This window comes from Chiroxiphia lanceolata, chromosome 22 (genome assembly GCF_009829145.1).
Source record: "Chiroxiphia lanceolata isolate bChiLan1 chromosome 22, bChiLan1.pri, whole genome shotgun sequence".
NCBI lineage: Eukaryota > Metazoa > Chordata > Aves > Passeriformes > Pipridae > Chiroxiphia > Chiroxiphia lanceolata.
In genome coordinates, this window is record NC_045658.1 from 7,789,151 (window position 1) to 7,811,492 (window position 22,342).

Below are 22,342 nucleotides of genomic sequence, written 5' to 3' on the forward strand. Positions count from 1 at the left end.
GGGTGTATGACAAAGAGCAGTTCTGCTCGTGGGTGCCAGCAGTGGAGCTGGATGGCTGGCACTGCCATGTGCTCATCCCCCTCACACAGCTGAGCTTTGGCTTGTGTTTAAATAAACACTGTGCAGTTTTAGAAACCGGGGATAACACGTACTTCATTGGCAAACCCAGTCTTGCCAAGTCAGCACCTTCTGCAGCTAAACATGCCTGGGTTTGTATGTTAAGAGAAAAGAGAAAGTGAAGAGGATGATCATAACAAAACACACTACCTGCAGAAAAAAGTGCTTTTCTCAAGTTGCCTGTGCCACTGTGCAAGCAGGGGTCCTTATTTGGGCGTGTTGCATTGTGCTCAGAAAGTTTTAGTGGCTTAAGGGTCCTTCAATACTCTGTTTCCTTGCACCATTTATTGTGTGTCTGTAAAGTTACCGGAGGGGAGTTTTATATTTCAAAGTGGGTTTGTGCCGTTGGCAGTAGTAGTAATGGAATTAATAATTACATTTTTGTAGAATTAATAATTACATTTTAATAGAATTTTCGTTTGCAAAGTGCATTACAGCTGGTCTGTAATTAATTGCATACCTGTAGTGGCACTGAACTGTATCAGAGACTCCACAGCGTTAGAGAAACGCGTGAGTTTTTAGGGGCTTTGTTCCACTCTCGCTTGCTAGTGCAGCCAGTTCGGGTACAGACTGTTCTGGACTGTGGGCTTTGCATCTTCCCAGTTGCTGGTGCTCTTGGTACTTTTCTACTTAACCAGTTTTTTACTTAGTTCTGTGTCTCCGTGTCTGCTTGTTCAGTGTCTGGGTGATGCTGAGGGTGGTTCCACTGAGCTCATTAGTTTATTAGCTTTTGAACTACGCTCATTGTAGATGTATTAACTGACAAAGTAAACAGCAAAGTCACGGAGCTCCAGCTGAGTGTACCTTCGTTTGTTTTAAGCAGTACAACCTGAAGAAGATTGTTTCAGGGGCAGAAAATAAGGCCCGTGGTCCACCCAAGGTCATGTGGGACTGTGCCAGAGCCCCAAGCCTGTGGTGGCTCCCGTGGCACAGGGGGAGGTGAGTCTGCACCATTCAGCACAGGCAGATTCCTTCCCACCCAGGATTTGGCTCTTCTCTCCTCTGTAGTCACAAAACAGTTTTAATATTTCATGAGAAGTCTGTCCACTTAGAATAAGGTAATTGATACAAGCAATTTTAGTCCCCTTTAATATAACAGACCTCAAGTGTGAAACCTCCTTAGTTAATGATCAGCATAAAATAAAAGTCTTTTTTTAGTGTAAGTTCTCGGTTAATTTTACAGTTCAGTTGAAGTGAAAATATCATTAAACAGGATAGTATTAAACTTTATACTTATTGGGTCTCCCCTACTCTGCAATGGAGAGGTGAGTTGGTGTCTCGACTAGGTAATGGCTAATTCGTTAAGGGTGCACACGGAATTTAAACACCGAAAAGGTTTGAAGGTCACCTTTGTTAATGTTATGTTCAGCTGTCGTCCTGTTTCCCTCAGTGCTGTGCTGACAGGAGCCCTCAGTGCGGGTCTGAAGGCTCTGAGTGGGCAGAGGAGGGTGAGGGAGCTGCCGGGAGAAGAACCCGCAGCGCCTCAGCAGAGCTTTGCCGCCGCCCGCAAGGAGCTTTGAAGGGTACGGAGTGCGCAGCTCTGCTGCTCACAAAGGACAGGGGATGTGGTTTCGGCTTCTCCTCCCACTGCCTTCCCATCCTTCCATTAAGTGCAGGTTTGATTGATTCTGTGACGAGCCAGGCAAAGGCACGCTGCCTTCCCCAAGGCAGGCACAGAAACGGACACACTTGATGTTTTTAAACCCAAACCGGGCTGTAAGCTAGACTGTATCAAAATGCAACATTGCCACCGAGGAGCTTGGGAAAATGAGGGCAGAATAACAGTTTTCAATTTAAAATAGAATTTATTGCTGTAAAGGAAAATATAACGAGGAAAGAAACTGTTGTTAGCTTGAACTGCAGAAGACACTTGTTAGAGAAAGAAGCATGAAACATGCCCTGTTAATTTGGGAAAATATAGGGGTTCTGGGAGTCAAAAAATCCTGCTTCAGTAAGGTAGGTGAACTCAATCCGCTTTCCAGAGGCATCTGCCTTGGGTTCTGCAGTGACCATGGGGTCCTTTCAGTGGCAGATTTGCTCTGCAGCATCTTCTTTATGTTGGTTTCAAACTCTTTATCTAGTTCACTTAAATATCCCTTTGAGATTTGTGTATGGTAGAGAAAAATTTTCAAGAAAAGGAGCCTCTCAGTCCTAAGGGTAAACTTTCAACCAGAAGTAGCATCTGCTCTTGGTAGATTTGGAGGGACTGGAGATTTTTAAATGTGTTCGTCTGAGCTTCTCTTGGGGAGCTCAGGACCTGTTGACTGTGGGGGTTTGTGATGGCTGCAGTTCCTGGGGCAGCTCCCTCCTCTGAGCTGCCCATTGGCACATGGGCAGGATCCAGTCAGCATTTTGGGGCAACCTGAGTCATTTTTCTGTGGAATTTGGAGTGTACTAGGACATGGTGGTGACAGAGCTGTCCCCTGGGACAGCCTGGGAAAGTGGCCCCGTCCTTCTCCCTGTCTGCTCTCACCTGAACGAGCCAATGTCTTCATTAGCTGCCCTAGTGGTAATCTGCTGCTGCTGGAGATTAATAGAGAAAATATTTTCTAAACACTTCTGCCTATGTTTTCATTAATCTGTGCTTGGAAAATTAATCTTGTGGGGCGACCTGCAAAAGGTGTTAATTGCCATTTCAGAGGAGGATTTATCAGAAGTTTGAGCAGGTGCTGCAGCCACTGCACAGTGGTGGCAGCAGTTCCAGAGGGACTGTCCCTGCTCTTCTGGCCTCTGAACTTAATGCAAGTAAAACCAGTTCTTTTCAAAAGCTCTTTGGGGCAAAGTGCAGCCTTGGCTGTGGAGAGGCCGAGTTCCTACCCCTTCAGGTTCAGTGTGGGATTAGAGAAGAAGGAATAGGTGAATAATTGAGTTAATGTCCATCCTTAATACTGTATTGTTATTTTTGAAGACTGCTCAGATTGGGATTTTTTGTTGGTTTTGTGGGTTTTTTACAGTTATCAGTTATGAAATTTGGCATGAAAATGAAGTTGTGTGTTAACGTGAGTGGCTTTCGTGTGATGATGATTTATTGTCCGCTTTTCCTTGTGAAAGCCACTCAGTAAATTCCTTGTGATTTGTAAACCTACAGGCAACGTGTTGGATATAAATGATGGATTGTACAGCTGAGGGAACAAATTTCTGCCTGCCCGTGGGACTCATTTCTAATGACAGTTTTGTGGTGTCAGTGGGATGTTTGAGAAGGAAGCAACCCAGAATTTTTTGTTTTCTTTTGCTTTTCCTTGAATATTGAACTTGATTTCAGGGACTGAGAAAATCTTACTTTTCAATTTTGTGCTGTAGCCACCTTAAGAAAGACTCAGCACACTGTCAGTCTCAGCCAAACATCTTCTCTTGGCAGTGAACAAGCACGTGAGTGTCTGTCTGCCCCTTTCTCCCAAATGCTGAAGAACCTGGGCTTACAAAAATGAAACAAACACTGTTTAAATTGACACATGTTACTGTGAATCTTTTTGTGATCAGTTCGACACTGTGAACCTCTGGACACTGTGACTTACCTGTGAGAGCATTGATCTGCTTTTGAGCTGGATTCAGCCAGTAAACGTTTTGGAAAGTGAAGTTTCTGTGGTTGGGTCTGGATTTTGTAAGAGGGGACTGCTCTCAAGGGATGGCATTTCACCATTTCACTCTTGAAAAAAAGCTGAAATAGCCAGTGATTTCATGTTCAAGTAACATTTCAGTTCTTGCTCAGCACCGTTGTCTAACAGTTCTGTTTCCTGGCCCGGCTGTGTCCATCTCTGCAGCAGGACAGAGGATTTCCAGGATGCTGTTGGTCGCAGGAGTAGGGGAGGGGGCTCAGAGCTGTGGTTCCACACACCAGTCGTGCTGCTGCTGCTCTGAGGGAAAACCGTCTTTTCTGCTGACAGCACTTTGTACTTGCAGGCAAGGAAAAAATTGTTTAGGTTGAGCAAAATGCTTCTCTGCCATTGCCAGTAAAACACCCGGAAACCAGGGGGATGGAGAGAACAGATCTAATGGCATAAAGCGTGGAAGTCTCTTTTATGAGTTTCATGGTCTTTCCCAATCACTGTCAGCCTTTAAGAAATGTTGTGAGTGCTCTAATTGGCTGTGATGGGGAAGACAGAAGATTCCTTCTGCACGTGAAAAGGTGATGTACTAAAAATGATTCAGCATTCTGTTTTGTCAAATAGTTCATCAGTGCTGTCTTGCTTTTATTGAGAAAATATGCAGAAAGCACTTTAGAAGCAAAACTGTTGAACCTGCCAGCTAACCGCTTGACTTTGATTTGTAAATGCCCTGTGAGCAGTCCCCAGAGGCTGTGGCATGGCAGGACTCTGCAGCCAGGGCAGAGTTGGAGGAGGATATGCTGGAGCCAGGCAGCCAGGAGAGGAACTGTTCAGACCCCAGATCCAAGATGTCACCACCTCGAAGTCCCATTTCTGAAAGAATGCAAATAACTTGTTGGCAGTGTGCAGACAGATCCTCTTTAGACAGCTGTACTTCAAATGCCAGTGATAGAAATCAGTATTATTTTACAAAGAGAAGAAAATTTGCTCTTAGCTTGCCGTCTTTGCTGCTATCTTTCAGAATGTCTCAGAGTGTATAGAAGGCATTTCCTTTTGTGTTGAGTTGTATTTTCCTTCCTCAGCAGTCCAAGTGTCATAACTGTTAAATAGCCCTGAAGGGCTCTTCATAGGGCAAAATCCCAGCAATAATGTCACCTCAGGTAGGCACAAGGAAGGGGTCTGAGGTTCTACCACTGTGCATACAGAGAGTACCCTGGTCTTGTATCTCTTTCTATAGCAAACCTCTTCCACTGTTCACTATCTGTCATGAAAATCAGTTTTCCTTTCTCTGATAAAAAATTGATACAAGTAAAACATCGACCTTTTCGCTGCTTATCGAACGTTAGAAACACTGGGCTGTTTGCTGATGGTGAACTTCAGTAAATTTTGGTGCACTAATCTTGAGAAATTAATACTTTGCTGTTTAGGTTTTTTGGGACGGGAATGAACTATTTATAAGCTGGTTGTAAGCAATGTAAATTTAGTATTTCTACAACAGCTTGTCCAGAAAAATATTCTTAAATGCCCACTTACTGTAGCTCCTGCCATTGCTTGTGAGCAATAGTGAGGCTGAAGGATTTTAAATTGGAATGGGAAGTGTAGTATTGGCATATACAATAATTTGTTTTAGGTTGTGTAAATGCTTTTTAATAAAGGGATTCACTCAAAGGAGGTTTGAAGATCAGGTCCTTCTGAGTTTTCTATGCACTTGGATTCAATTTTCAGAGTTCAGGAGCTGCTGAAGACTTTAAATGACTTCCTGAAATGGGAAGGGAATATCAGCTTCCACGGGAAGTTCCCTGGCTGTAGCACAACCACACCACAGCCACACACTCTCCACTCAGTCTGGAATTGTCACCTTTGCAAAGAGCCTGAAGTGACCAGGTGGGGTGGACACGTGTTGGTCATTGAATCACTGACTGCAGCACCTACTGCTCTTAACCATAAGCAAGAGGAGTAAAAAGAACAGGACCCAGAACTTGAACATGTCCCTTTGCAGTGTAGGATATCTGCCGGTGGCTCCAGGGCTGATTTTGCCCAAGGGAGGATGCCAAAAAAAGATTCCAGCTAAGGCTTCTCATCCAGCACAAAATTAATTCAAGATAAAACTGCGTGTGTAATTAATAGCTCCCGAAAGTTCTCTTGGATGTTTTTATATTTCTTATTAGTTGCATTTGTTAGAACTTGTCCTTATTTGCCCGAGTTGGACAGACAGTGGACGCGTCAGACCTGCGTCCCTGGTGTGATCGTGCCCCTGCCCCGCACCCCCGGATCATTTCGCATGTGACTTGTTTCTGTCACGTGTCTCCAAAAATACCATCTCAGCCTGCACTTCCCCAGGGCACTGTCAGATCCTGTCTAGTTCCCCTATGCTGTGATGGTCTTTTTTTTTTCCCGAAAAAGAGAATCAGACAGATAAAAGCCAAAGTTTCCCACTTGGGCACAGCCAGCCTGCCTCTGATGGCCACGATGGAAGCAGCTGGGCTGGAGACGCAGTGCTGTTCTTATCACAGTATTTGCTACTTCAGTCAAGTCTCCACTAAGACCAGCTCAATAATCCTTTTTTTGTGCAAAGCTTCCTCAGATATAAACGTATTTCATTCTCGACCTGTCTTCATTAGCCTCTGCCCAATCCGTTCAGTCTCAGACCCCAAACAGCTGAGACAACCAACACAGACATTAGTGGTCCCTACAGCTTTGTATCTGATTATCCATTGATGTTGTAGGAGACATGATTAAAGCCTTCAAATAAAGTTGCAGCTAAATCCTGTCATAGCCCAGCCCATTATTTTTTTGTTCTCTATTAGGATTTTAGACATTTCTTTGACGTATTTTTATTGCCAGATTAGGAGGAAAACACTTGACTTGTTTGCAGCATTCTCATTATATTGTCTTTCTAACATTCCTGAAAGAGAATAAATATAAAATGCTTCTGTGTATTGTGTCATATTTCAGTGTGACAGTAATATGGTTTTCCAGCTCACAGTTCTTCTCACTGTGTGGTGACAGTCAGGAAGCCCTTGCACAGGGGAAGTGAAGTGGTGGCACAGGCTGAGGGGGCTGCAGGGGTTGATGGTGTACAGGGACCCAGGTAATGCCTGTCCTGTAGGTTGGTTGCATTCCACTAGAGACCCACCTGGGCAGTGTTGGTTTAGAGCACCAGCCTGTGGAGTCGGAGCAGCCTCTTGTACCACTTTTCCTCTTACCAATTGCCCACTTACATCAAGGTCATTGGGATGCTCTTCCCTTACCTGAGAGTATGGGAGTCTGGCTTTTGTGTGGAGCTTGTGTCACCCAGATCTGCTCTCAGTAATCCCTTGCAGCTTTGCAGACTGTTCCATATTTACAGGTGCCATTAGGCCATCCATCTGCAGAGCTCGTGCTGCCCTGTTTGTACCCAGCTCCAGAGGGGACACCTCCCTCCGTGTCCCTTTGAGGTTAGTTGGTAGAGATGAACGTGGGAATTCTTCCCAGTGAGAATCCCTGTATCCTGTGTACCTGATTGAGCAGAGTTTGCTTGAGCTGTGTTACCAATTTTTTTGTCATTCAGAGCATCCACAAGAGCAGCTTCAGAGCAGCACCCACACTGCATGGCCTCTGTCCTGAAAATCAGTGATTTCTGCTCAACCTTGCTCCTACCCATCACCAGAAATACCTCCCAGGTCTCCAGAAGACCCTGGAGATTATTCTGGAGTATTCAAGCTGATGACACAGCCAGGCTGTGGGGGTCTTTGTGGTACAGGAAAGCAATGGGCAGGACTAATGGGGAGTGGGATGCTGCAGGATGCCCAGCTGGATTATCCTGGTCATCATCCCAGGAGAGGTTTTATGGTTGATGGGCTTTGGGTTCAAGTGACACGGGTAGTAGGGAATGAGGTAGGTGGTGTGAAACCTTTTGTGTCAGATTAGGAAGTGGGTTGAAAAGGATATTTCGTGACTAATTGGCCATGACTGCTGGCCCTAAGGAAACTCTGAGCTTTTGGAAAGCTCGTAATCCCATCAAGGATCTGGTGCATACTCTGGGCTCAAGTTGTTCCCAAGAGAAAGGGATGATGTTTTCCTCCTGCATTTCACAACTTTGCCCCTATACAGGCAGCATTCCTCCAGTACTCTTCTCACCCAGGCCAGGGTGATTAAGCACTTAAATTGATTAATCAAATTTCTTGTGATGAGAACTACTGTCATTCATTAATCTGAATGGGATTATAAATAAGAGCTGGCAGAGAGGGGAGACAAACATGTTGACAGATAGACCTGCTGCTTTGAATACAAATCACACTGCTGCATCTGGAGGGTCTGAGCTCCTGGCAGCCTCAGGATAGAGCTTCCCTAAAGGTAAAATTAGACTGAGATTAAAGTATCCCCGTATTAATAAAGAAATATGCATTTATGAAGAGGCAGGCACTGCGGGGGGGTGTGGGGCTGCATACCAATGATCCTGCAGTGGGCTGGCTGTGGGTGTTGCTGCTGTGGAAGCATCAATCCCCTCGTACACCGATTGCTGTCGCTAAGCCAATGTCATTAGGAGATTCATTTGTAACAGTTAAAACCTTGCAATCTTTGCAGTGACTTCAGAACCCCACAGAGGGAAAACAGGGTTTGAAAAAGAACCCATTAAACGTTTAAATATTTCATTAAATATTGAACATTTCAAAAATTGCTTTCTAACGAGTCTCGAGTAAACAGAACAATATTTGTTAGCTAAAGCCACCAGAAGTGACAAGGTCCTGCAATGCACAGGCTGTGTAACCTCTCCTCCCTTGCTCAGCCATCACATGAGAGCCCTTGGCTCATTCTAGGAATTGTTATCTGAGTGTGGCTGCTGGTGGCATTGAGGGCATGTGGAGGGTTTGAAACATGTCAGGCAAAGAGCTGATAGGATTAAAACCAAAATCTCTGCACCAGGCTGAGTGCCTGCATGGCGGGCTGTGCCCGGGGCTGCACAGCACTGAGCCACAATGCTGCAGCCAAAAAGGGAAGGGTCGGGTTCTCCAGGGTTTTGCAACCACCTAGGAATGTTAAGAATGTTTTTGGGATCTGCTGTCAGTACCAGGGACTCCTCACCCGACCTGGCAAACCGTAAGCAATCACTTAATTTCTGTTGACGTTGATAAAAGGCGAATGTTGCCAACAGAGCAGCTTAGCCCAGGCTGAGATCTGAGCACGTGGTTTTGCACTTTGCTGAATCAAAGTTACTATTTACGGACGTCAGAGGAAAATCCAAACCTGTCTAATATCTGTGTTTTGTTAAGATGAGGACTGAGAAAACACGTTTAGCAGCATTTTAATTGAAGATTTGCAGCAGTAACGGGAAATTTTGGATGCCTCCCTATGTTATGACACTATTTAAGTCAAAACAAGAGCTCTATGGGCAGCCTGCCGGCCTTGGGGATTCCCCAGGGTTCAGGCAGAGTTACACCTCCCTGTTTTGAAAAGCTGAACTGGGGCCAACCTTCATGGGGAAACATGGAGGTCTCCTGTGGCATCCCTGCCAGCTCAGCGTTGCTGTGCTCGCTGTGCCCAACGAGAGTTGTCACAAACCTGCAGCTCCACTCGCAGGGCCAGGCCCCCGTCAGGCTCTCCCCGGCTGCATCTCGCTGCTGGGGGAGGACAAGGAGGATTGATGGCACGTGGCTCCCTGTGCGTGGTGCTGGCATCGAGTCAGGGGTTTATAGCAGCACATTGGCTTTTCTGGGTGAATCCTGATTAACGGAGGGGCGGGAGCCACGCTGTCTCCCAGCCCCCACAGCTGACAGGGGCGAGCCTCAGCTGATGTTTAAATGGATTTGGAACTTGTCTGTGGCTTTAGCATCCCCGTCCTGAAGGAAGGACCATCTGCTGCAAGATAACCCAGTCTCAGAAGGCATTCACTTCAGGTCTGTTTGAAAAGAGAGGTGACACACAATATTTGAGGGGTTTCCCCCATGGTTGCTAATTCGGTGGCCAAGAGGCAGCTCCCAGTTTTCAGCTGCCTTGCTTTTACAGCCGGGCCGTGCCCTCTCAGAGCATCAGCAGAGAATGTTGTGGGTACTGGTTACAGACACAGTGCTGCCACTGCCAGCAGTGTGCTACTCACTGATGGAAATTGGTGAGGAAGCTCAGGAATGGTTGGTGTAATTACAGAGGGAAATGGCGGCAGCACTGGGGTGTAACAAGGAGGCAATGAGCTGCTGGGCTGAGCACATATTGCCCAACACCACCGTGGAGCCAAGGAGCAGAGGGCATGGTCCTGTGGTCCTTTTCCCCCAGTAACCTGCACAGATCCTGCTTACGATGTTCGCAGGCTTGCCAGGGTGTTAGACGTTGAAGCCTTACACCAGAAAATTACTCCAGTATATTTTAATAATTTACAGCCACAGGTCTTACATGATTTGTTCTCTAAAGATTGATTTAGCTTCTTATTAAGGGAATTGGGAATTCAGTGTGAAAATCTGAACAAAATCTAGGCGGTTTTTAGGGTTTTTTTTAAATATCCACTTGTGTAACTCACTGGGGAGAAGAATTTCAAAGCCTGTCCAATCCTATCTTGAATTTTTGATTCTTCTGCTTTCCTATTTCCATTCCCAAGGTGTGCTTGTTAAGGAAGAACACCTCAGCATTATTGTATTATTTTTAAATAAGCCACAATCACTGTAAGGAGCTCAGGATAAAAAAATCCACTAATAATTTGATTTTTTTATTCCCCCTCCCTACCTCCAGTTTTTAAAAGTTTGGTAATGCCAGATGTGCACTGCATACAAATGGCAGGGTGGGCAGCTGTAATTGCACACTCTCCCCAGGGCCCAGAGAAGGCCTTTTCTCTTTAATTACCCCTTGACTTGTAACGGTATGAGCTGCAGTGGAGCTGCCAGGGCCGGGCTCTCCGGCAACAGTGGGAGGGCTGCACAGGAGGTGCCCGCAGGCAGGGGTGGGTGTCGCATTCCAGGGATCCCCCCATGGCAGCAGGACACGGTCTGTGCTCAGGGCACCCTCGGCCACACACACTGGGGCATCTGCAGGGACAAGGACGTGCTCCCAGAGAGATGACAGGACCACACCACCGTGGGCATCCCGGTCCCAGCGTGGCAGTGGGTCAGAGTGCTCCCTGCAGGGCAGTGTCCCTGTCCTGCCGCTCGGGGCTCCTTCAGGCTCAGGCTGATGCCCCACGGGAGGGGATGGTGGCTCTCATCTCAGGCCCTGTTCTCTACTCAGCAGTCAATGAGCTGCTGTGGTGGCATTTCTCCTTAGACAGCTCAGAAATGCCTTTTCTCTTCTCCTGGAGATTTTGTAAACTTAAAAGAGAATCATGAAAAAAAGTGTTCTCCCCTGTCCAGCCCATTAATTCAGCCTGCTCAGGACAGAATTAACCTTGGCAAGCCTTGCAGAGGAGAGAGTTGTTCTAACCTTAAAAATCTGCTGATTAAAGCTGGTTTCAGGAATTCGATTTCACTTAATGCGTTGGCTGAGCGCCCAGCCTGGCATTAACATCTCCACAGACACACAGGCCTCCACAGCTTTTACCTCCCCACTAAAGAATAAATAAAAAAATAAAAGAAAACCCAGATAATGAAACCCCTGTTGCCTGTTCTGAGCAAGAATTCATTTTAAAGACAGCTTTACTAAAGGCATTACTCCTGCCCTGGTTACCTGTGTGCTCCAGCCAGGCAGGGCAGTAATTCCGCTCTCCTCAGTAGGTGCAGGGTGGTGTCCAGCCAGCCGGGTGCTCGGTGACCCTGAGCTAGGGATTCATCCCATGCCAAAGGCAGGGATCAGCGGGGCCAGGTATAGGGAAATCACCTCTACACCCTCCTCCCCTTAACCCCCGTGTACCGAGCCATGGGGCTGCAGACTTTGTGTCATCCACAGCGCTTAACTCATTAACCTTGAAAATCCTCCAAAACAATGACGCTCAGATTTCCTGCTTTCCATTTATATCCTAAAGGGGTTTTATATGCCTTTTTATCCAAAAATTAATGTAGTTTTTATTGCTACCATCACTCATTTTGCCTACACTCCATGTGTGCTCCCAGGGTCTGTTTCTCCCCTGCAGTGTGTTTCTCCGACACTGTGGATCTCTCGGTGCCCATGGGGACAGTCCCTGCCATCTCTCTGAGGTCAAGAGCTTGCTCAGTGTGTGGGTCTCCTTCATCCCAGCTGCTCAAGTTAGAACATCCAGCCTCTACACATCAATCCAGGGTCAGATTCTCATGTCCTGTCACCATGGGGAAAAAAAAAGAAAAGAAAGATTTAAGAAATCTCTTCTGTATTCTGAGTGCTTTGTGAATTCTGTGAATCGTTAGGATTTTTTAAGGGTTTGCTGAAATGTTGACAACTATTTTCTTGGAGGTGGGAGGCTTTTGTGTGATTCATTATTGACAGCTCCAGAATTAGCCAGGAGGCAGCTCTGGAGAGGCAGGGCAGTGCTCCTGCCTGCTGTGCACCACAGGCTGCACCGAGCCCAGCATTGGCACTTGTTGGGTTTTGTTTTAATCAGAGGAAGTTTCAATTGACTCCACAGCAAGTCAGGGTGGGAAGCAAGTTGGGGGATGCTGGAATATATTGATATATATTGCACAAGGTGCTATGGATGTCTGTATTGGCTGTGAAGGTGACTCCAGCTGCTCCAGACTGGCTTTCCCACCCTCACTGGGAAGCAGGTTGGACTGGGAGATGCTGCACCTCCCAAGCTGCTTTCCTGAGAGGGGAGACCAGCTCTGAGTCAGCAGAACCAAAGGTTACAGACCTTTCCATGCAGCCCCCAGCGCTGTGAGCCAGGAGTCACTGTCAGGGATTATCCACACAAAAGGCAGCGGCTGTTCCCCATCTGAGGGGAGGGATTTAAATGTTAAGCTTTTCTTTGGATTATTTTCTGCAGGGCTTTTTTCCCCCGCTCTGTTTTTCCTCCCTGCATTTCTGTGTGTGGAATGTACCCTTGAAACATTTGAAAGTATTACTAATCTTTGTCATTTCAGTTTTAAAAATAACTCAGTGATAGCAGCCAGCAGTCCTTAAATCCTGTTTAATTCAGGCCAGCCTTGCAAGTGGTGATCCTGGGGAGGGGAATCTGCCATAGCCTTCTGTGTGCTCGCCAAGTGCCCACATCCAGAGGCACTGCACCCCTCTGCACTCGGGTGTCTTTGAAATTAAAAGCAGTTTTGTGTGTTTGGGTTATGCTGGGCTTGGTTTCCAACTGAAAAGTTTTAACATACTGGAAATTTGATTTTTTTCCTGAAGAAAGAATTCCTTGGCCTTGCTGATTTTAGTTAATCAGAGAAGCAGAGCTTATTAAAAAAAAAACAACAAAAAACAAAACAAGCAGAAAAGAAACAACCTGTATTTTGGCATTTTGCTGTCTAAAATATCTGGCAGCAGTTTTTTCAGTTTACAAACACAACGTTTTCAGTTGAAATACCCAGGAGATAAACCATGGAAAAAGAGATGTAGGTGTTGTGTTTGTCAAAAAATCAAAATAGGTTGGAGCGAAGATTCGAATGCAGCCCCAGACCCCGTCGGTGTTGGGGTGCCGAGCGCTGCCGGAGCCTCCTTGCCTCTGGCTGCTGCAGGGTGACTGTGCTTGGGCAAAGGCAGCAGGGGGGAGGCTGTCAGGGAAGGGGTTCTGTGACCTGTAGCAATGCTTAAAAACACACGTTGGGGTGCCACAATCCTGTGTTGTGTGTTACCAGCCCCGACCAGCAGCAGGACGATGTCTTTGGTGGCGGGTCATGCACTGCCACCCCCTCCCCGGCACAGCCTCTCAGGAAACGGTTCCTTCACTAACCTGACTCTGCTTTCTCTCTTTTTGTGTCCCCAGTGCCTGTATGGCTGCTACGTCCATTCCTCCATCATCCCCACGTTTCACAGAAGGTGCTACTGGCTTCTGCAGGTAGGATGGCGACAAGTTCCTCTCTCCCGGGTCACCCAGGCGAGCCCGTGCGGCCGCGTTCCTTCGGCCGCTGCCGGGGTGCTCAGCATCCCACGTTCCACTGCTTGGGGGATTCTGTTTGTCTGAAGGGGAAATGGGTGTTCTTAGTTGTATGTCTCTGTTTAGAGAGATGATATATTTTCTCTAGAAATAGAGAGCTGATGCCAGGTCAGACATTCCCTAAACATGGATTCTGCTCAGGTGAGACTTCCTGGAGGTTTTTGGTTGTGTTGTTCCATTCTGAAGTGAGGCAGGAGCTGGGAAGCCGAGTGCTGTACTGGCATGCCATGGCATAGGAGAGAGATCAGCCCTGGGGCTGTGTTTGAATTTGGGGAGAACCATGGGGCCAGCCTTGCGGTGGATCTGCTCTCCTCCAGTGAGGAGTTTAGTCCCTGGGGAGACAATCAATGATTTTTCTTCTGGCTGTTGTGGGAACAGCGAAGTCCCAGGAGTCAAGCTGAGTTTTCCTCTTATTTACACAGTGTTTGGACAGCTTCCCTGGGGCTGAGTGGGTTGTGCTCAGGGTCACGTGTGGGAATTTGCCCAGGTGGTGTTTGCTGACCCTGTCTTTGAGGAGCTGTTTGTATTCTTGGCTGGTTACCATGGTGTACAAAGTGGAAGCAATTTATCTTCTTTTGTTAGAAATCGGCACTTGATGCATATTGTAATAATACTGTTTTAAAGCTTAAACTCTCATGGTCCTGAAAACTAACAGGTCTGAGGAAAGTGACATCTGTTTCTAGAAGCAAATGGAAAATAATCCTTTTTTCCCCCGGTTTTGTAATTGCACTTTCATAGTAAAAAAGAAGACACTGCTGCTGTCAGTGGGGCAGGACAAGACACCTCATGACCTGCAGAGGACTGTGCCTGCACCATGAATATAATCGAAGGGAACATGCACCAAATGTCACTGTCCTCTGTGCTGTCTGTGTGCTCTCAGCTCCAGTTGCACCCATAATATATAAATGCCACATGCAAGGAAAGAGGAGATGCTTGGCTGCAGTGGTGGGAGCAGCACTGCACCTCACAGAGCAGAGCTATGGCTCCTCTGAAAATACAGTGTGACCATGTTGATCTTGCTCTCTTATATGCTGGCCAGGCTGTGCTTGTAGCCCCTGAGAGGTCCTCTCCTCATAGGTCCCCTCTCTTACCTTCAGTTGCGAGCTTTGTGTTTCTTCTTTTGTTGAGTGCTCCCCAGAAGTGTTGCTGGCCCTGGCTGCTGTGGCTGGTAGCCAACATGTTAGCCAGCATCTCTCTGGTGGGTTGCACTAAAGCAGTATAAGATCTCTGAGCTGTACCCTGGGGTCTGACCCCTTCACATTCACAGGGTGTGCGTTGATGTTTAGTCGTCTTCTTTGCTCTGGTAATCACTTTGGATCAGGAGGAGTGGATGGGAAGTACATTTCTTAGAAGCCTATTTATAAAATGCACTGCCAGATGGATGTCTCACTGTGGCAGTGGTAGACTGGTATTCCTCTACAAGGACACATTGTGCCTTCTCTGTGGGAGGAAGAGGGGTCTGTGATTCATGACAGCATCTCCCAGGCATAAACGGGCATCCTTCAGTCATGTGCTCAAGGTTATTCAGCTGGGAGAAAGGAGCTGGCCCAGAATAGATGATGCTTTTCTGTTGTCTGCACAGTGTTTGTGTTCAGCTCCATGGTGAATTCAGGGGGAATGAGACCAGAGAGGGAGAAGGTGTTTTGTTTATCTGCTTCAGAGGCTTCCACTTCAACGCCCCCCAGTAAATGAGTTTGATATTCCAAAACAGGTACAGCCAGGGCAATGTTTAACATTAACCTCCAGCAACATGTTTGACTTTTTAATTCACAGAGGCACTTAGGTGCCTTGCCCTTTTTTTAGAGAGACATTCAGCACTTTCCTGGGACACGTAGTGCTCTGCCTGTGAGCCTCTGGTCAGTGGGGAGTAAATACAATTAGTCTGCAATGCTGCCTGTGTTTTATGGGATGATCTTCCTCCAAATCCTATTGTCAGGTTAGATATCGATTAAAAATCCCCATGCAATTGTTCTTGATCTTTTCTGCCTCGGATTTTCAGTGTAAAGGCCAGGACTCCCTCATGCATTTACACTGCGCCGTAGCCATTAATTATATGATGGTGTCTGATTTCTTACTTTAAGCAACTTTGTGTTGTCATTTATGACGTGCCTGCTCCCTGCGGACTGGTCAGAGGGATAAGAAATGAGAACCAGTCAGCTGGAGCTGCACAGTGCGTTTTTCTGTGTCTCCTAAAATTTCTCCTGCTGTCAGCAGAGACCAAGATGATGGTGGCTGGGACGGGCAGTGGGACGTCAGGTCTGCTGCATGGGGCACTGCAGCTGAGACCTCCTCCTTCTCTCTGTTCTGAAAGGGTTAAACATTTTGAGACATTTCCCATTTTCTTGATAATGGATTTTAAGTGCTGCCTTACCCCAAAGACCTTTAATATTTGTGATAGGTGTTGTAATTGCCGAGCCAGTGTTTGAGTGTTTCTGCAGGAGATGGTCCAGGCCTGGGTGCTGGGAGCCTCTCACATGGATGGTCTCTTGGACACTTGCTCTTGGAGCTGAGTGAAGGAAGCATGTCCAAGGTGGTGGTTTCCTCAGTTTGCCTCTTGTACTTTTCTTTTGATTTTCTGATCTCTAGAAATGTAAGATCGTGTTTTGAGTGACAGGCAGAGGAGAAGACAGGGCTGAGGACTCGGGTGGCCTCTTCTGTGGAGGACTCCCCAGTAGTACTTAGTTTTTTATTGTTTTGCATTACCTGTTCACTTCCAAGAAGATGCAGAACCCTGGCTGTCCTCAGTTCACCGAGCACAGAGCAGTGCTGCTGACACCTTTTTCAAGGTGTGGGTGATGGCAGGTTCCATCTTCTGCAGAGGCTTCAGTGCAGCCGCAGCCCTGAGTGGGTTGGCTTGTCACCAGCAGGACCTGTGCTGCACCTGTTAGACCTTCAACTTAGCACCAGACTTTGTGTCAATGGAAAAAGAAGAAAAACCTGTGTTTGTACTTGTACTGACTAATGGAGGGAAAATGTGGATTCTGGGACACGGACGATTTTCAAACATTGGCACAGCTGAGTAGCAAAATGCAGCGTTCCCTTCTGTGTGTTGAAAAGTGGTGCCCCAAGAATGTAAAATTAATCTGGATGCCAGGCTTCTGGGCGGGCTGCTGCTTGACGAGGTTACAGGGGCAGACTTTGCCTTCACCCATTGACAGAGATGCGTCCCTTGCTCACTCCCACGCTTGTGCTGTGCAGCTGGAGATGCTGAGCTTGTTGGACATCATGTTCCATCCTGCCTTTAGCAGGTGCTGATATCTTCTTTAGTACTGGTATTCAGGTGCTGCAGGGAAGGGAAGGAATATATTTTTAAAAAGTGTTACCCTTTTTCTTAATTAAGAAGTGATTAAACTGTGCTGTAGGATCATGCTAAAAATTTACTGTGAATTTAGACATCTTGGCCAATTGGACAAATTAAGTGTAACAAGCCTTGGAGAGCAGTATGTCAGCAGAGAGCTGTTTCATGTGGTATGCACATTAACTGCTTGCTGAATAGTTCAGAGTTGGTGCAGAAGAATGTCAGTGGCACTGCTCTGGCAGGTGAGCCAGGGGAAGTAGAGCAGGACACAGACTGAGCTGGGCGGGCACAGGGAGACATCAGAGCCCTGTGGAGCCCTGTTGTAAATCCAGCGTTTGCAGTAATTGCTGAAATGTGATAATCTGGTTCTCTGGGAGCCAAGGGGAAACTGCATTTCATGTTTATTGCTTGCACATTCACAGGATGCTTGCAGCAGCCGTGGCAGTCATGGGATGCTTTCCTGCAGGATAGGAAATGGCAAGGAAAGGTCAGGGACATCAGCAGTCATGCTTGGGGTAATGTCCAGGCAGGATGTTTGTCCTGGAAGGAGCAAATGGGGGATGCTGAGGGGGACACTGGTGTTGGACAATATTCAGGTAGTGGTCTTTAATTACTTTTCCTCCAGTTCTGTGTGCACCAGCTGTGCCTTGGAGAGTATCTGTAAGCACCAACTGAATATCAAAAGTTTCCACAGTATTTTCTCTTTAAACTGTTTTTTCCTGGATTCTTCCTTCTGATACACTTGAATATTCAGCAGTTTGTTACTATGAATATCTGCACTGATGCCTGATGCTCCCTGAGTGTTCCCTTCCTAAAACACATTTTGTCTGAAATGGGCAGAAAGTATCGAGTCCTGAAACTCAGTTAAAACATTTTACATGACATCTGTCACTGTCCTGCAGAAATTTGGTGTTCATTCTGTATTTTTTTCCTTGAATTTTCAATTATGTCCTAAACAAGAGGAAACCCTTCCCATTTCTTTTTGATGGCACCCCATCAGAGCAGCGTTTCCCTCTCCGATCGCTTGTGCTGCGCTGCATCAGCAGCATCTCCTGCATCCCTGGCTGGAGCAGCCACAGACAGCTCGAGGGTCTGGGACTTTTTCAACATAAATTGGAAGCATTACAATCTCATAAAAATTCTCAATACTTTTGCTTAGTAGTGGGTTTTTATATTTCATTTGGGTGAAATAGAAGTGGCTGGGCAATAAAGCACTGAGGATGCTGCACTGCACGTGGGCACTTAGATGTGTCCTGTGTGTTGGGGGGGTGGGGTGTGAGCGAGGCCTCAGCACAATGAGCCTGTGTGTGTTTGCTAACAGGATTATAAACTGTTGCTGCTACCCCGGCATGTTTTCCCAAGGTGGGTTTTAACCTGTACGATGAAATTAAGTGTGTATAGAAGTGTAGCAGAGCATGGTCTGGGGTGCCCAACCATTGCCAGCATATCTGTGTCTCAAGCATGCCCGTGATCCAGGGGGCTATTCACAGAGCAGACCTGTGCAGCAGCTTTACCTCCCTCGGGTTCCTGTTCTCACTGCCCTGCCTGCATGTGGAACTGTGCTGGAAAGGAGATGGTGAATGTGGGGGGAGCACATGGCACTGCCAGGAGTGCAGAATGGTCTTCTGCATCCATTTCACTCTGAGCTGCAGCAGCAGAAATGCTTTTGGTACCAGACATTGTCAGGATGCAGCAGTCAGTCCCCTTTTGTCATTGTTGGGCTTCACAATGCACGAGCATTTTCAGAGAATGAGGAAGTTGTGGATACCCTTTTCCTGCTTCCTTAACATGCCTTTGACTTGATCTCTCTGAAGGATGCTCTCTTCTTTCCCTCCTTTCATCTTCTCCCCCGCTCTTCTGAGGTCACTGTGCTCATTGCTGTGACTCTGCTGCCTTGCAGTCACCAGAACAGCCATGTCTCAAGACTTCCCATCACGTTTTCCAGGGATCATTAAAGATCTGAAATACTCCTGGAATCGGTGGAGCTGTGCAAAAGCTATTGCTCAGTCCAGCTGAAATCAAGGATTCTGTGAACTCTTTTGTAATAATTGTCTGCTTTCATTATTTTGATTTTTTTTGATCTTATGTCTAACATATGGCTCCTGAAAGTGAATTTCAGAGTAACCATGTAGGAAAAGCTCCTGTCCTCCCACCTGTCTCCTTCCCAGGAGCAAAGGGTCTTGTGCACCATGCTCCATAATCATCCTGTGAGTGTCAAAGAGAGCACAGCCCACGTGCCCATGTGCTGTTGGAGAAAGGACAAACCCCAGAGACCTGTTGGCATTTGCAGCCAGTTTCGCCCCCGACACTGTGGAAAGAAATCAAGATGTTGCTTTCCTGAAAAACATTTTCTGTGACAGAAGTCTGTGGTACATAACGCTGAACTGTGGCTTGGGCTGGGCTGTACCCTGTGTCAGCCTGGATCCCTGTGAACCAGAGATGGTTGGACCTCTGCAGGGTGGATGAAGTGGGGCTGCGAGAGCAACAGTACTAACCCTCTGCTGATGTTACAGTAAAGGGGAGGCAAAGAGGATTACAAATGAACTGGGGTGTCAAAGGCTGGAAACATTTTAGCAGGAGCGCTTTATCTTTTATAATGTTTTATAAATTATTTATTAACATTCTTGCTGCATTTTCCTGAGAAATTGGGTAGAAGAGCAGAATGTATAGCCAGCAGATTATATTCCAGAAGGAAGACGCCTGTGATTAAAAAACAATTTCCAACCCTTTCAAATACATAACTTTATTTTAGACGAGCAGGCTGCTATTTTTGTATCACTCTCCACCATTTTAAAGAAAATCCCATATTTGTTCTCTAGATATATGAGGAGACTGACGTTAATGCAAGCAAACTAAAAAGCAGTCAGAGTGCTTTAGTTGTTGCTTAAATAATCTGTTGTCATTTATAGAAGAGATGCGTTTCCCAAAGTGCTGGGGAACGTGCCTGGGTTGCTGATTGAGAGGAGTTCTGACAGGGGTGACAGGGAAAAAGGTGACAGGGAAAAGGCCAAAATGTGGCTGACTCCCACAGAAAGGGAGAGCAGGTTTTGTGCTTTTGGCTCTTGGTGGAAATGGTGCCCTGTTTTTCCCGGACATCTGACCTGGGGGAGGGAAAGCAGAGGCTTTGTCCCTTCTGGGTGGCCGCAGCCCTGCCAGGTGCCGTGGCATGGCATGGCATGGCATGGCATGGCATGGCATGGCATGGCATGGCTGGAGCAGCCACACAGCGGCTCCTGGTGCCTCGTCTGACCGCTCAGGGTGGATATGGCATCAGGCCTGCATGAACAGGAGCACCTGCCCTACCCAAAATGGGTTTTTCCCCTCGGACTACAAAGGGAACTGACAGCAGGGTTGGGTCGGGGGCACCTGCGAGAAGCCTGCTGCTGCTGGGAAACATCAACAGCTCAACAGGGCCACATAGAAGTGGCACAACTGGAAACAGGACTACTTGTGCTCCAGCACCCACCCTGCTGTTCTCCCAGGAGGACCCAGAGAGCAGGACTGTCATCCCTCCAATTCTACTCCGGTTCAGTCTGGCAATGCTGTCACCGAGACATTCTCACAGCAGGGATTGCAGCCATGCAGCAGCACAACTCAGCTGGAAATTAAATCAAACCACAGGCTCCAAGACACTTATTAATATGCTCTGTATACTGAGGATTAGGCTTTTGGTGACACTTAAATTGAATTCTAATGCTATTTTGAAATATATAATACGCTGAATTTACTTCACCTCAGGTTTGAGTTAATGGTTTATTAAATTACGCACCTTGCAGTAGCGAAGCTGTTTCCTGGTGTAGGACACCAAGCCTTGCAGGAACAATGCAGAGATTCTGCTGAGCTCATCCACATCCTCCCTGGTCAATTATTAGGTCTGCAGGTGTCAGTGAATGTATTATACTGCTGGCTGGAGTTTCACCCTCACCGAAGAGGTATAATTGGGGCTTGAGTTGGGAATTCTGTAGTGAAGCAAATTACAGTTTGAGTTTAGAGATCTGGAGTTCGTTCTGGCGTGGGCAGCAGAGGACTTGAAGCAGATGCTGCCAAGACTGAAGTCTCTCTTTCTAATGCAGGATATTTTTTTCCTCTAATACTCAGTGTTTTGGCCTACAGTGAGTTACCCTCTGTATTTTATCTGTTAAGGCACACTTTTTTAAGTGTTTTGGATAAATCACTTCCCAGGTGCCTGCGGGTTTGAATGCTCTTCTTGTTGTCCTCTGCCTTTGTGAGCATCTTGCTTATTACCCCAGTTGCTTTTATTCTCAGGATAATCTTTTATTTCTGAAGGAGTCTCTCTGTACTCCCGTTCTATCCACTGGCTGCCTCAGCTGTCACTGACGACTGCGCTACCCCTGGTTAATGAAGCTGTGATGCCTCTTCTGTCTCACCCTGTCTCACTGGTATGAAGACTCTCCATCCCTGTCACCTCCTGCAGCTGCCACCTGCATCCTGCCACCTGTGCCCCCCTGGGATGCATCACTGCATCCCTCCTGCTGGTGCACACCCATGACGGTGTCTCGGGTCAGACCAACGGATGGGAAAGGGCTGTCACACACTTGAATGTATGCGTGGTGCACTACCCTTAGTGAAAGGCAGTAAAGCGTATTAAAACCAGCCCTAAGGTCATGGTCTGCACTATAAAATGCTCTGAGGCCATGGGAATGGTGTGTAGGGACCACAGCCTTAGTCCTCTGTGAGATTATGCAATGGTTTCCTTTAGTATATTAGTGAAGGGGCAAAAGCCAGTAAAGAATGACCGACCTAAATGGCTTTTGCTCCTGAACAGGCGTCATACCTCAGGGGATCATTTTCTACGTCAAGGAAAAAGTGCACAATTTGTCTTATCATACATTTGTTTCCGTTAAATGTCAGCTTTGCCTCCCCTCCTGGCGCAGCCGCGAGCCGTGTGTCGTACGGCGTCTGCCGGCTCGCTCTGCTGGTTGGCCCTTGGCAGCAAAGGAAGCATGACAGAGTGAAATAGAGGCTGAGGTTTTTATCGGTTTAATCACTGTAAAATGGGATGGTCTCTTCCCAGGAAAGGAGATTTCCTGATAATGTAACCAGGACAAAGTAAGTCTGTTGTATTCAGTGTGTCCTCACGTTGTCCCCATTGTCATATGGCAGAATGGAACGACTGTTCCAGTTGTCCCCACAGCCCTGACCAGAGGGACAGCACACAGGCCCCTGCTCCCCGCTGCCCTTTGCTGGGCACTCAGGACAGTCACCATCTGTAATTCAGTTGAGCTGTTGTGCTTTCTGTTGGAAAAGGGAGAGAGAAGGCTGCTGGGATTTTCACCGTTCTCCATTTATCTTTGTTCCTGGCACTCTTCAAAAGCTGTAATCACAACCTTTATTTCCAAACGCAGAACACTGGTGTTTATTCCTCTCTACACTTGAGCCACTTTCTGTAGGGATTTTACT

General features: G+C 46.9%; 1 protein-coding gene across 1 annotated transcript in view; it reads left to right on the forward strand.

Annotated features, from left to right (window-relative positions):
• Positions 1-22,342, forward strand: part of CAMTA1 (calmodulin binding transcription activator 1) — a 225,776-nt gene that overhangs the window by 108,716 nt on the left and 94,718 nt on the right. The window contains 1 exon segment of the mRNA XM_032708679.1: positions 13,453-13,524. Within this exon segment, the coding sequence (XP_032564570.1) occupies positions 13,453-13,524 (72 nt within the window).